This window comes from Haemaphysalis longicornis, unplaced genomic scaffold, assembly GCF_048455015.1.
Source record: "Haemaphysalis longicornis isolate Haplotype H1 unplaced genomic scaffold, Haemaphysalis longicornis Haplotype H1 scaffold_7, whole genome shotgun sequence".
Classification (NCBI taxonomy): Eukaryota; Metazoa; Arthropoda; class Arachnida; order Ixodida; family Ixodidae; genus Haemaphysalis; species Haemaphysalis longicornis.
Genome location: NW_027526422.1, coordinates 74812813 through 74826811, shown reverse-complemented (window position 1 = coordinate 74826811; position 13999 = coordinate 74812813). Strand labels below are relative to the sequence as shown.

At 47.2% G+C, this 13999-nt stretch overlaps 1 protein-coding gene across 2 annotated transcripts in view; it reads right to left on the bottom strand.

Annotated features, from left to right (window-relative positions):
• LOC144145977 (uncharacterized) overlaps positions 1-10748 on the bottom strand; it is a 40829-nt gene extending 30081 nt beyond the window's left edge. For both annotated transcript variants that reach the window (XM_077677860.1, XM_077677862.1), the window contains exons 1-4: positions 10547-10748; positions 9896-9965; positions 5301-5464; positions 2521-2681 (exon numbers count right to left, since the gene is read on the bottom strand). In XM_077677860.1, coding sequence (XP_077533986.1) covers positions 2521-2681; positions 5301-5464; positions 9896-9965; positions 10547-10561 — 410 coding nt within the window. In that variant the 5' untranslated portion in view covers positions 10562-10748. The remainder of the gene's footprint in view (positions 1-2520; positions 2682-5300; positions 5465-9895; positions 9966-10546) is intronic.
• Positions 10749-13999: the final 3251 nt, after the last annotated feature.

Here is a 13999-nt window from a genome sequence, read left to right as displayed (position 1 = left end):
AGTCCTTTTTGCAGAATAGGGATGTACTGTTTCGCTCAATGTGTGCCAAACGGCAGTGAGATTTAACTAACTTCAACAGCCTCTGCTCTCTCCCCCAATTTTGTGGTTCCATCGTAAAGCTTGGCAAAAAAAAAAAAGCACAAAATGCACAAAAACAAAAGGAAAGATCTTGTGCTGTGTTTTCAAAGTGAAATTTTCCAAGTTGCCTATCCGTCTACACTACTGCAGCTCAATCTCGTCCCAATATTTTGGTGCACAAGCACACACACACGTACACACATGCAGGTGATGGTTGAACTTCAGTGTCCTGCTCCTACAAGTCCCTATTTGCATACAAACTATACAATACAACAATGCGCAAACTACCGTATTTACTCGCGTAATCCTCGCACTCGCGTAATCCTTGCACCCCTAATGTGAGCCACCAAAACTTGAATTTTTTGGTTCCTCGCATAATCCTCGCACCCCCAACTTTGCAGCGGCGAAAGTTGCCTGCTCGCGAAACCCGCATGGTGCACGCGCTCTCCAACGCGCGCCCTCCCCCGATGCCTCTCCGTTCGGTGGAGAGCGCTGTGTATCCAAGGCCATCCAGGCGCCCTAACAACCTGCATGGCTACTCCCTAACAGGCGCCCTAACACGCTACTCACACTGTCCTTGAGCCGGTTTCGCGCATGTTTCGCGTGCGCGCAACTATAACTTTCGCGCATGTTTCGCGTGCGCGCAACTTATAGACGGTGTTCGCGCAGCCCGCTGTCGTGTCGTCGTGTCGCCGTCGTGGTACCGCCGTTGAGCGGCAGCAGTCAGTGAGTCACTCGCGTCAGTGGTGGATGGCTCGCTGCCGTTTTGAGAACTTTTTGATGTAATTGTTTTGTGCTTGGTGCCGCTTCGCCATGGGGAGGAACGCCAGCTACACTGCCGCTTTCAAATTGAAAGCGAAAGAGTACGCGATCGAACAAGGCAACCGTGCCGCAGGCAGGCACATCGGCGTCACCGACTTCAACGTGCGTTACTGGAGTAGGGCACGCACATACGACGACGAGATAGGGCGCGCACCAGAAAGCAAAGGCGGTAATTTCATGATCGCTGATCGACGGGAGACTGTTTACGTTGTAAATAATAAAATAAAAAGAAATAGCTGCTGTTGGCAACACTGAGCTTACCTATACAAAAAACGACCGCTACATTTAGCGGGATTGGCATAAGGCAAATTGGCAACACTGTGCACTGGATTTTTTTCCCCGCATAATTCTCGCACCCCTAACTTTGCATTGACTTTTCAGAAAAAAAAGTGTGAGGATTATGCGAGTAAATACGGTATAAATTATTGCTGCACAGCAACACTTGCACATGTCAAAACCTGAGGCGACTTCACAGGACGTTTATATCCTACCTCGCATCGCACTCCCCTTTACAGAGGCAGCTTTAATCAGACAGCCCACACACGCAACACCAGCACATGTGAAATGACCCATCACAGGACAAGGCTCTATCCCGTAACAGACTTTGATGATGCACGATATTACCACACCACACATTAAAGCGGTACTGACATCAATTTTTGGTGTAAATACTATTACACGGTTCACTTCCTTTACTCAACAGAATATCCTGGCTGAAACATCAGCGGCCTGTGATGCGTGGAACATACTTCAAATTGATCCGATTTATCTCGCCGACGAACCAGCATGCGGAGCGGTGCACAGCAAATGGACATCGGCGTGACATCACTCCGTGAGAGGGGAAAAGAAGAAGCGAGGCAGCAGTCTGCCTACAACACTTGTCAGAAACGAGCAACGTCGCTTCACACACGCGGCCCGGGGAGCAGCGATTGGGCGCTGGCGAGTTCCCGAAGTGGTACACGCAGCCAGAGGAGCTACAGGCATAACCGCTGCTAAGAAAGGCAATCTTGCCAAAAATCAAGTTCCACACGCGGGAAAAGAGCGATAAAGCGCAGGACCGCAGTACAAGACGCCATCAGGTCTTTTACTGAAAGCGGTCGTAAATTTCTGGCGCAGTGCTAGGCCTAATGTTTCAATGCAGCTCGTCCACTCAGCTCCAGCAGCGGGGCGGTCATAACAACGCCTCCTCTGGCCTTTGCAGTGTTTTGACGACGTCCACACAAAACGGCGAGGTCATTCAGTGGTTCCGTCGCTAGCGTCCTCAGGGCTGGAGGCGCAGGAAACTAGAACGGACGATTTTCAGGCCGCTCAATGTAATTAATTACCGCGCACTCAATTATTTGAAGTGCTGTTACGGGTGTGCCAGGTCATTAAGCATCGATGAAATCAATAAAAAAGGAACATATAACTCTGGTGTCAGTACTCCTTTAGGTGGAACAGCGAAGCTTCCATTTAAGGGAAAAATTCTAACGCGGACTTCTCACAGGTTGCAGCAGCTGCGAGACACGAAACTGCGTCAATGTAAATTAACGAGTCTCCGAATATGGAGGCGCGTCTTAATTTTAAAAAATAAGAGAAGACAATAACCGCGGAAGAGGAGCCAAACGAGAGGGCGCTCACCGGGGCTCAGGGGTCGTTGTGTCATTTGGCAGGCTGGTCTCCGCTGCGAGGGTGACGTTGACCTCTGGGTCCAGGAGGTCTTGCATCAGCTTACTGGAGCGCATCAGCAATTGAAGCGCAGTCCTGGTGCAGCCCTTGGTTTCATCCAGCCACGCCTTGAGCTGCCAGGAGTGTTCGAGGGAGTACACTGAGTGCACACTGGGAGTACACTGGGAGTACACTGAGTGCGCAAGAGTGCCCCTTTGCAGTTTCTAGGAAGGCAGTATTACCGAGGCAGAAAACCAGCAGCAAATAGAGGGAGGGAAAAAACAAGGGGCGCGTCGAACAGCCCACCTTTAAGCCAACCCAATAGTATTATTTCTTATGCTTATGCCAGCCAACGTTTGCTGCCTCCACCACTGACCCACAGCTTGACATAGTAGCACCCAATCCAAAATTGCACCATTCTTAATCACGGTGCAGACCCAGGGATAGACAATGAAACTGAGATGACCCTGTGGTCTCTTTTCTGTAAGTCAAACCCGCCAAAGGTTTTTTTCGCACGCACTACAAAAACATATGCCAGACACTGCGAGGCTTTTTTTTTGTCTGTTGACCCTAACCAATAACGGGACCAAACATGTGCATCAAACGAAGTTCAACAGTGCAGTATGCACATCAAAAGGTTGAGAGTATAAAAGTCCATACCCCTGACAAAAAACCGTTGATTCTAATACCCGCAAAGAGGACGACTTCACTTTTCCAGCATTAAATATGAAAACAACACTTGCCCTTGTACAATAGCGAGTTGGGTGATGAAGTATTAATTACAGGGACATGGGAATGATGACATAATGCTACCGTTATTTTCACACAGGTCCAGTGCAGAAATGTCCATACACGAGGTCCTTACGTTAGAAGACTGAGAATGCAAGTGCCGTCAAATGTGCCCTCCTCCCCTCAACAAGAACTGCAACACCACAGCCCAATGGAGGGTCAAAAACTAGCCCCAATTTCACAAACCGAAAATCGGCATCAACGCAAAAAAACCTCAGCCAGATCGCAACGCATTTCTGTGGCTTGCATGACTGCGGAAAGTGAGAGACCAATAGAAAACACAGCAAGACTGCACAATTTTTTCCCAGCTCACTTGCACTACCCGCCAAGCAGTTTGGTTTTGCACAAAGCAAAACACATGCTAAGGCGATAGAAATCTACGAATTAAATGGCCCTGAATTTATGAATGAAGTAACCTGAATAACGTGAGAAAATGGTTCACGGCTACCTGTCGGTAGTAATTGTTACAATAAAAAAGCTTGCATTTGCCAAGAGCACTGGGACAAAATTAATTATCACTGGAACGTTTCATAGATGCTCTTCTCTGCCCAGGTTTTTGCTCCTTGAGACAAACACACTGATAGGGCATAAACGCGGCACAAGGGATGGCGATGTGAAAGAGGCGTGCGAAAGCAGTCGCACGCCTTGCAGACTAATTGCCAGCTTTCTGATGTACTAACTCCAAAGCCCTTGACCAAGTAATAAGATGATTGCACAAGTCTGCCTACCATGTTTGAGATGCTTTTAAGGACCCCTTTGGGTGGGGATATTCGAGCTCAGCTGAGAGCCACTAGCAGGAAGAAAGGCCAAGAAGCGGCACAGCACAGGCTTTTACAGATCACATCAGGGTTCGTACGGGCTTCAAAAGCCAAAATTCAAGGGTTTTCAAGGACTTTCAAGGTCCAGAAAACACATTTTCAAGGTCCCCATCTTATGTTTTATCTGGGATTATTTATAACTTTTTCAACACAATGCAAAATTGTGTTATTGCCCAATACCTAAGAACATTACTGCACATTCCGATAGGCGCTATGGGTTCATGAACGCTGTCCCAGCTTTATTTTTTATTTCATAGTTTGTATTTAGAGGTTTTTCTTTTTTCTTGGTGTTTTGCTTAGGCTATTTGATTTCAAAACTTAGTTAATGTTGCCTGCATCTCCTGCTTTGTCAGCAAGAGTATCAGCTGAAATTAACTCAACAAGTGTTGTTGCAAGGCAGGATGAACTATGTACACGTCCTCCATTTGCACGTAAAAGCAAACGCAGATAGAGCGTATGAGGCACAGCAAACATGCAATGAAAGGCCGTCCACAGACTAGATGGAACATGCAAGATAGAGAACAGAAGCCGGCTTTCACGGGATCGTATCGCGACACGAATTCTATTGAGTGCTGCTCCCAATGTTGCCTTGTAATAATGAGAATCCACAACTCGTCATTTCACACGACACACTGAAACTTGATTGTTACAATGTTTCTTTACATTTTTAACACCTAAAATTTACGACAAACACTTTACATTCTTGTGGAAAAGATAGGGCCATTGGTTCTTTCCAGAAAAATCAGGGGTTTTCAAGGACCCTTTAAAAATTCCAGGACTTTCCAGGCCTTAAAATTTACACGTCTAAATTAAAGGGTTTTCAAGAACCAGTGCGAACCCTGCACATTAACTGTTACTGGAGCCCCAATTTGAAGCTCTTCAGAATGGATATGAACATGGGGACAACAAATTTAAGGACGCAATACTTGTACACTGCTTTGCGGCTCAACTTTTACTACACATACAGTGACAACGCTCCAATGCACGATGCTTCACTCACAATTACAAATCAAGTGCTAAGCAATGAAACCACACCGAAAATACCTAAGGGTTGAGTTGAAACTCTCTCCTTTATGGAACAACACTAGGACAAAACGTTCCCCCCCCCCCCCCCTAACCCTATGCAGTGCATGGCCCTCTCCTCACCTGAGGCAAGATGAGGCTGTCGATTTTGAGCTTTCGTCTCTCAACCACCTCGAGCTCTTTGATCTGGGCCTTGGCCGCCTCCAGGGCTTGCACGAGCATCCTGTTTTTCTGAGCCAGACCTTTGTTTTTGCGAAGCGTGGCATGCAGTTTCCTCTTGTACCTCTCTGCATGTGAAAAAGCAACAGAAGGGTTAAGTATGATGAAAGCCAGCAACAGCAAGGTAGATGAGCGTTCACACACACACACACACACACACACACACACACACACTCATGGTGCGCTTGGCAAACACCAAAATGTGGCATTTGTTTTAAACCGTTGCCTTCTCCTCCCAGTTGAGTACATTGCTTAGCTCAAGGGACTTTTGAAAAAATGTTTTGAATGTTTCGGGACCTATGCCGGGCATCAACGAGTAGTGACACGCCATTTTGAACAGGTACGGCTAAAATAAAAAAGGGGAGGAAATTTAGAGCCCTTCCACTAATGCGGGGATGGAACAATGTACGGAGACTTCCTATAATCATCAAAAGGAAATACACATCACTATCCTGCAATTATTTCAAATTCATTGCGATGCTTCACGGGCAACGAGGTGTGCCGTAGCGGAGGACTCCGGATTAATGTTGACCACGAGGGGATTTTTAACGTGCGCCGAAATCTCGTACACACGGGCGTTTTCGCTTTTCGCTTCCATCAGAAAAACGGCCGAGAATCAAGCCCACGTCCTTGGGCCTGTGGCACAACGCCATAGCCACCACGGCGGGTAATTATTTCCAGGTCAATTCTCACACAATCTGTTTCAGGACAGCTTTGATAAAGCAAGAGTTGCAGTGGTTTCCCGTAACCGCACTCCCACCGCAGACGGCCACACGTTGACAGCGGATGGGAATTCTTTTTGGCGATTACAACCTCCCTCAGAACTAATTTTTTCAATTCCCTATTGCTAGCCCCGTTGAAACCCACATGTTTGCTACCGCTATGCAACGAAAGCGTTGCGACAGTCAACCCTGACGTAATGCATTCGCTACACTGACGAACCATTGTTTTTTGCACTTTTTCTAAAAAGTGAGCGGCAGAAATGCACTCATTTAGCGATCTTCTCCCGCACCGTAAACTTTTGTGTGTTTCCAGTGCGAGTGCGGTGTCGGTTAGGTGCTAGGCCTATGTGTCAGTGTCTAGTCGCACATCTCCACATCTGTATCTGTGGTTTTGGTTCGTCAAAGACTGCTGCCAGAAAACAAAAAGTTTCATCGTTCCAAGAGAAGCTCGCAATTTTAAAAGTTGTCTCCGCCAGCGAGACAGAAAAACGTAGCTGCCCTAAACAGTATTCCCAGCTAGCACCCTCTCGGCAATTTTCAGTGCGGAAAAGAGCACCGAGTTCGGAAAAAGGCACCCTTTCGGCATACGTTTTGTTCCTCGAAACAGGTTTAGGCACCAAAAAGTGTCGAAAGGCAAAAGTGATACGCAAGTTAAGTTTGTGAATACGGGGGCAAATGACCTCGCTTCTCTGGAGTGCCGTTTAATGACCAAGTTCGGGGGAAACCAGAAGGCGCAAATCCCACAGTTGCTCACTGTGAAATAAATTGTTCAAGGGGCAGTTTGCAATCGCCGATCCCTAGCATTTTGGTTGGGCTTCTGCTTCACTCGCGCGAAACCTGCATGCAACGGAAAATTCAGAAATTTTGCCAACTTGGTTTTTTCCTGGTTTAGCTGTAGTCATATTAGCAGCCGATTTCCATGAGATTTGTTCCAATGTACCTAAATTAGCATGAGAGCTACAGAGCTTTTTACACTAACATTGAAGTGGGTGCGCGCAATTTTTTGCAGACCGGACCCGGCAGACGCGCGCAATTTCGGTCAGAACCCAGTGCAAGACAGCTTCAAGTTGGAATAGCAAAATTCTCCCATACAGAATTAGGAGTGTGAGCAAATGCCTGATAGTGAAGCAAGGACCAACTGCTGAAGTCTGATCCTGGAACTGATCAAATATCGAATGAGCTAACAGTAAAATTGGACACGGTGTGCAAATAAATGATGAATTTTCAGTCAACTCTCGACAATTAAAAGTTGCTTAATTAAAATTTTGTGTTCACTGGAAGCGATGTTCCAGCCCCAGCTATTTTTACATGCAATTCAATGGAAGAAATTGCTGGATAATTCAAAGCTAAAACATAATGTATCGGTTAATTAGAAGTTATTTAGAATAAAAAGCACCAGGGTGACGTCAGCTTTCGATATAAAGGTCAAAATTCTAAAGTGCCAAAACACCGCTGTGCTCTGCACTATGTCAGCGCCATCACAACTGAGGCGGTTAATTTGAAGTGGGCTTCGTATTAGCAGAGTCCTTCAATGCTTTACTGGTCACGAAACTTCGGCGCTCGCTTCATATAGGGATCGCGCGCGCCGCTACAGACGCCACCGCCGCACGAAGGTCATCCAGCCGCCGCGCGTGCGGCGTATTGGCCAGCTCTTGCCGTGCAAACGCTCGCTGCTTTTGGTGACTGCGCGCTGATTAAGTGTGTTTTTTTTTTCGTAGTAGTTAGCGATGAATAGTCCAGTTATTGCGTTTATCACGTGCCTTCAATGGGGTTTTATTTTTCGAAGCAAGTTTCCGTAGACTTCGGCCGCGAACGGCAACGGCTTCTGTGTGCTCTGGCACAAGCGCTGCGCCGTCGTGTTTACGGATTTTTAAATCTATATTGCTTCTTTTCTTAAAGCAAAGTTGTAAATACCACACATACGGTACCTGTGTAGTCACGGACTGCTGCGGGCCTATCGATAATACAATAAAAAAACTGAAAGAAACCAAGTACGCGTCGTTCAGACTACGCTTAATGAATCTGTTGATTGCTCTGGAATGCACAGAACGCTAGAAAAGATAGCCCAATAGTATTGTCGTTTCGATGAGTGGGTACATACTTGAGAACATCTAAAAACGCTGCAGAAACGCGAAGGATCGAAACACGAAGAGATATGTTACTCCATGTGTCTTTCTGCTTCCACGCTTTGCAATCCTTGCAAAAACAGGAAGCTAAAAAAGAACAATGAAACTGATTTTATCACACTCAACAAAAATTTCAATGTTACGAAGGGAGACAAAAGAGCGTGGTCCAGCGTACAAAAATTTATTTTTTCGCGCTGCGATGTGCAGCACACGGAGGAAACAGAATATTGCCACGTAGCCAAGAACGACGCAAAGCTTTTCTGAACGCAGCGAGCTGGCGATCTCCTGCACTACAAAAGACTAGAATGAAACACAAACGTCTAAGAAGCAGTCCGCAGTGTGACGTGAACAGATGAACGTCGATAAAGTGAGTTGCGTGGCGTTTGCTATGCATGCATTACTCTTGGAACGTTATTAATTTCAGATCCAGGGAAATAGGATCGAGAACATTGTCGAAGAAAAAAAAAATCAAGTTAGCGACAAGGTGGCACCCTTTCCATATCAAACAATATTGCCCGACGGGACGTACGACAAAAAGAGAAAACGGGCGCTCCGGTTCAAACGCCAGATAAGAAACCAAAATCGGCCACGCGCGGTTACAAAACAAACAAAACGAACCCTAAGGGATAATTCACGGAAATATGGAAAGTAAATGCACAAGGATGTCCCAAAGCTTTTTTACACGCGAGCCTGAGCGCAAGGTAATACAAGTTTGCAAACAAGTAATGAAGCACCGCTACAACCTGACTGATATGACAAAAATCCGGCTTTAAGTTAGCCTCGTACAATTCTAGGCCCACGACACTCTTAAAAGGGTACATTGCTTTTTCCATTCTCACACACAGTGCATTTCCACACACTGTCGCACACTTTTAATCGAAGCTGAAATCTCCCGTTGCTTGCCTTGGAATGGCGCCCCTCCATTTCTCACACAGCTGCCCGTCGCTCGGTCAACAGAACAAGGAAACATTTTCTGCGGTATCGTTGTACAAGGAGCGACATCCCGGACGCAACAAATGTTCGGCATCGTCGTTGCACTACTTAAGTCGCATCCCAAGAGCGCGATATGCACGTTGCATTTTTTTCCCGCACAAAACAAACACAACTCGCTGCGGCTCCGCCGTTCGAGCCAGCGCAACGCCGCCCGAGGAGTGACCTCAGTGAGAGGGTGGCGCCACCGCGCGGCGGCCAAACGCAGCATATGAAGTTCTCCCATTGAGTTACGGAGCAGTTTCGTGACCAGTAAAACATTGAAGGACTCTGGTATTAGCAAGAGTCGACTGTACATCAGTGAGGGAAAAAAAAAAAGGAATATGTGAAAACTGCAAGTGCAGTCGAAGATCACAGGGAGGATAATTACAGGAATGCTGACATGAAACCGTTAATTGTAGTTGTGGCAACACTGAATTCCACTCCTGCAATCCTTTGAATTCCCATGCACCCCAAGCCTAGGGACTGGAGTTTAGGAACAACTGAAATTCAGCAGGAGACAACACATAAATCCAGAGATGAGGTCCACACCAAACGTTGTCCTAGATTTGCAACGTTTGTTGTAAAAGCCACTTTTGGAACTGCCCACACAGACCAAGCAAAGACGTTGCTTCAGGCCGACGACGAACGGCAATTACGAGCCCAACCAAAGGTAACTTACCGCACTTCTCCACTGCCAACGTGTTGATATCGCTTTTGGACCCACTGCCCCACCTGACATTGTATCGGACCTGAAAGAAAAACAGTTTCACATTGACACGAGAACCTGCTTCGTTCCCAACTGCGGAACAGCGTCGGTCGGGGATTACCGCTTGGTCTTACACTGCTTTCTAGCTCACTTATGCAACACTCAAAAAAATATGGTAAACACACCCAAAAGTTGTAATTCCAAGTGGTTTTATGCGCATTGCAAACATGCGTTGTAGGTTTTAAAGCACTAATATGCAAGCGTACGGGGGCCCCGCCTCCCGCTCTTTTTCCACTGTCCGTGCCAACGTATTACCCGCTCTAAATCTCAGGATCCAAGAAACAAACTTCCACTACGGACCAGTACTTTCGCAGGCCGTGGCATGCCGGAGAATTGTCTTCAACGCTATCTTGCATTACTAGTGCGGGCAACGCCTGCCCCGATATATTTGCTGCGAGAGTACTGTTATTGATCGGGCTTGGCACGGTACGTGCTCTAGTCATCCCTTCAAATCAAAGAAGAGAAAGTATTCGTGAGGAAATAAGGTAGCAGAGGCTTTCGGACGAGTTGCGTTTAACAACGTATTTTCAAGCTACGTGGAGCAACGTCGAAGTACGGACTTACCGGATACCGAGGCATGGCATGTGCTGGCCAAGCAAGCCCCACGTTCCTGCCAAGTGGAATGTTCGCAGTTTCTTTGGCGGCAAGCAACAGCGGCTTAGAAACGATAACTACAGTGATTTCTGCCACAACAGAGGGGCTTAGCAGCACGCCAGTCAGAACCAAAAAAGACAACCGCAAACACCCATATTTAAACTGGAACGCCTTTCCTTGTTGCCAGCGCAGTGCCGCAAGCCTCTGAACGGGTTACTTTATGCAAGCTAAAAACATTAAAACAGACTATAAATAATAAATTAACCTCTATTCTTACATTTTATATTCTTTTATTAGTAGTTTTGATAACTTTTTTGTTACAATTTCACCCTCACTGTCACTGCTCTCTGTGAATGCGCCTCGTTGTTATAGCAACGGAGGCGCGTCGTGTGTTTCCAGGAGGCCGCGCGCCAAATTCAAACGGAAGGGCACGAACAAAGCTTGAATGTCTGCTTCACCTAGGTTGTAGAGGGCTCTCGCTGTGATTTGGTCTGGTACCCCCGACCATGGCTCTGAGCAAATAAAGTTTTTTTTTTCTCTCTCTCTCTCTCTCACCATAGCACGGTGGTGTCGCACGCCACCCGTCGAAACGCGCCGTCGGCAGCGAGAAGCACGTCGCTGCATATCCGATCGCGATAAATACATGCGACCGAAGACCGTAAAGCGCGAGACATTCAGCGCATTCAGCTCAGCGTAGCGACGAACAGCTTATCTGACGATTCGTGTCAAATTTCGATATGCACTGGCTGTGGCTGGGCTAATCGGCGCCAGCATGAGCTTTTTAGTGCTGGGAATCGAATAAAAAATAACGATATTGATTGATAGTCATTAATCAATTGATCGGTTGTTCGGTTGGTGCCAAAAACTACATTTCGAGTTCGAAGTCTTTTTTTTTTTATTCGTTTGCTATGAGGTCTTCTACACAGAAGAGTCTAAATCATGTACATTCTTGCATTTTAAGACCCTCGCGTAGTAGATGTGGCTGGCTAGGACGCGTGCTTAGTGTCCCTATTTCGCTAAGAAGAGAACCCGGACCTTCTTGTCGCTGCCACTTCAAATGTGCGGCTGTTTTTATACTGGCGGGCTGTGTTTGGTGTAAGGCGACACCGTGAAATAATCTTGCTTAGAGTTTTGGGTAACTTGATTTCTGGTTTAATTCGCTCAGGTGCGTTGAACCAATTATCTGGTAAAAATGTTAATCGTAATAATGAAACTTAATTTCTATTCCATAAACACAGATACAGAAATAGGAACCGCGGATGAAAGCTGTCACAGACGGGTCCAAAACACTTCATCGAACGCCGTTTTGTCAAACGCCATCTCATCGAAGGCATGCCCGTTTCGTTGAAGCCGTTACGTCGAACTCCCTTTCGGATCAGCTGTGCCCGTTTCATCGGAAAGTACGCGCCTACCAGCGGTGCGTGAAAATTTTTGCCACTTTTTCCGGCCATCTTGCGGTATACTTTCAGACCATATGATGGCTTCACACCTCGTCAGTTCAGAGCATTTTGTTAATAGGTCCTCAATGATAACCACACGTGGTGTCCTGCCAGCACGATTTGGTGTGCAGCAAACCATCAAAAATGACACAGAAGCATAGAATAAATCGGGTTTATTAAAACGAAATCAGCCTCGATTCACGTCATACAGAGTTACGACGCGTCCCCTGATGGGTCCGTAGCGCTCGCACTTCTAGAAAAACTTGCGCTGAACTTTCGTGTCGCAAACGTAGGCGTGGCCGTCCAAGCAGAGCTTCGGTTTTCCAAGGATTGTCGTAGTGAACTCCAGTGCGGTGTATGCCAACGTTTCGGAATAAAATATCTGCTATATATAGCACCAAACACGGGCAAAGTTGCCAATCACACGATATCAGCGAAACGCCCCCACGACGCATACAAATACAGTTGCTCGCGACAAGCATGCGCACATCGTGACAACGGACATGCATACGAGCTCGGTACATGAGTCTTGTAGAGTCGTATTTATTATGCGTTTCCACGTCCCTAGCAGCAAGCTTGCGGAAACGCTACCACTGTGTTCTAGCTCTCTTTTATGGGACAGAATAAGTAATCGATGAAACGGCGTTCGATGAAGTGTCCGGAACCAGTCACAGACTGCTTGACGAGGCCCCAGCCCCCTTTCTGCTTAGCAGCAGCATCGCGACAAAGCAAGAACACAGTTATAAGGCACGTGATGTCCGTTATCTTCAACGGGTGTAAAAAAAAACAGTCAGACAAGAAAGCAAATGAGAGACATAAAAGAAAAGGTTGACACATTTTGGTACACATATGGCACGTAGTTGGCGCGTCGAACATTTGTAGATATTGAAATTGGCACACTCAAATACATTTAAAAGAGAAGGCAGAGTATAATGTATATGCGCTCTTTTCTAGCGTTCAAACTGGTAGGTACAGCCAGAGTCCTTCAATGCTTTTGAAGGACTCTGGTACAGCCCAAGGGGGATACGGCCCGTTCGTCACATGGCGTTTCGTCATAGGCCGGTTCGACACATGGGAAAGTTCGTCATAGGTGCAAAAAACGAACGTCCACGTGCTTTTTTTTTTATACATGTGGGTCTCAGCGAAGTAGATAGGGCGGTTATTTTTCAACAGCTAGAAGCTAGGCATACATGTTTTCATTTTTTTCCCTCTTTTCGGCCGTACATCTGGGAAATTTCAGCAAAGAATGCAAGCGGGCAAGTAGGGTGACCTGGGATGATCAAGAATATGGATAGAGTTCAACAACCCTAGACAGCAAATTCGGGCAGGGACGCAGCCTAATAAAGTTCTTGGAAGACGGGCTACAAGAACGCGCGTCCCCATTTTCAGTGTTGCGGCTGGCTTGGGCACCCTACATGGGAAGTTGGAACAGGCCCACATGTCACAGCCGACTTGTCATGAGAAAACTGCTCAAAGAAGCATCTGGTTCTAAGTGGTCCCGTAATAGGGGGGGGGGGGGGGGGGAGGAAGTGGTAGCACCGACCTTCTCGTTATTGGAAATTTCGACTGGAAGTTCCATTTTGGGCGGATGTCGAGAAGGGAGAGGCGGGGGGGGGGGGGGGGGGTTGTTAGCTGTTTCAGCTCTGATAATTCGTACCAGGTTGTGCCTTTGGCATTTGGTGGGTTGGCCTTCCCTTTTGCTTTTTTTTGCAGGTTGTGGTGGTGGTTGAAATTATTCGGAAATGTTGACCTTGAAGCACCCGGAAGGCTTGCAGGGTGGCGCGCCCGCACGCGGGGCGATGACAGGCCAGTCCTCAGCATTCCCCAACGAGCTCGCCCTTGCCCTCCCTGTACGCAACCCAAGGGGGGTATAAGAAGGCGAGCGAACCGAGGCCCCCGGCACACTCTCCCGACTGGGCACCATCCGGCCAGGCCGAACGAGGAAGCCGCCCGTAGGAGTCATCCGATCGCGCGCTCCCTCCCC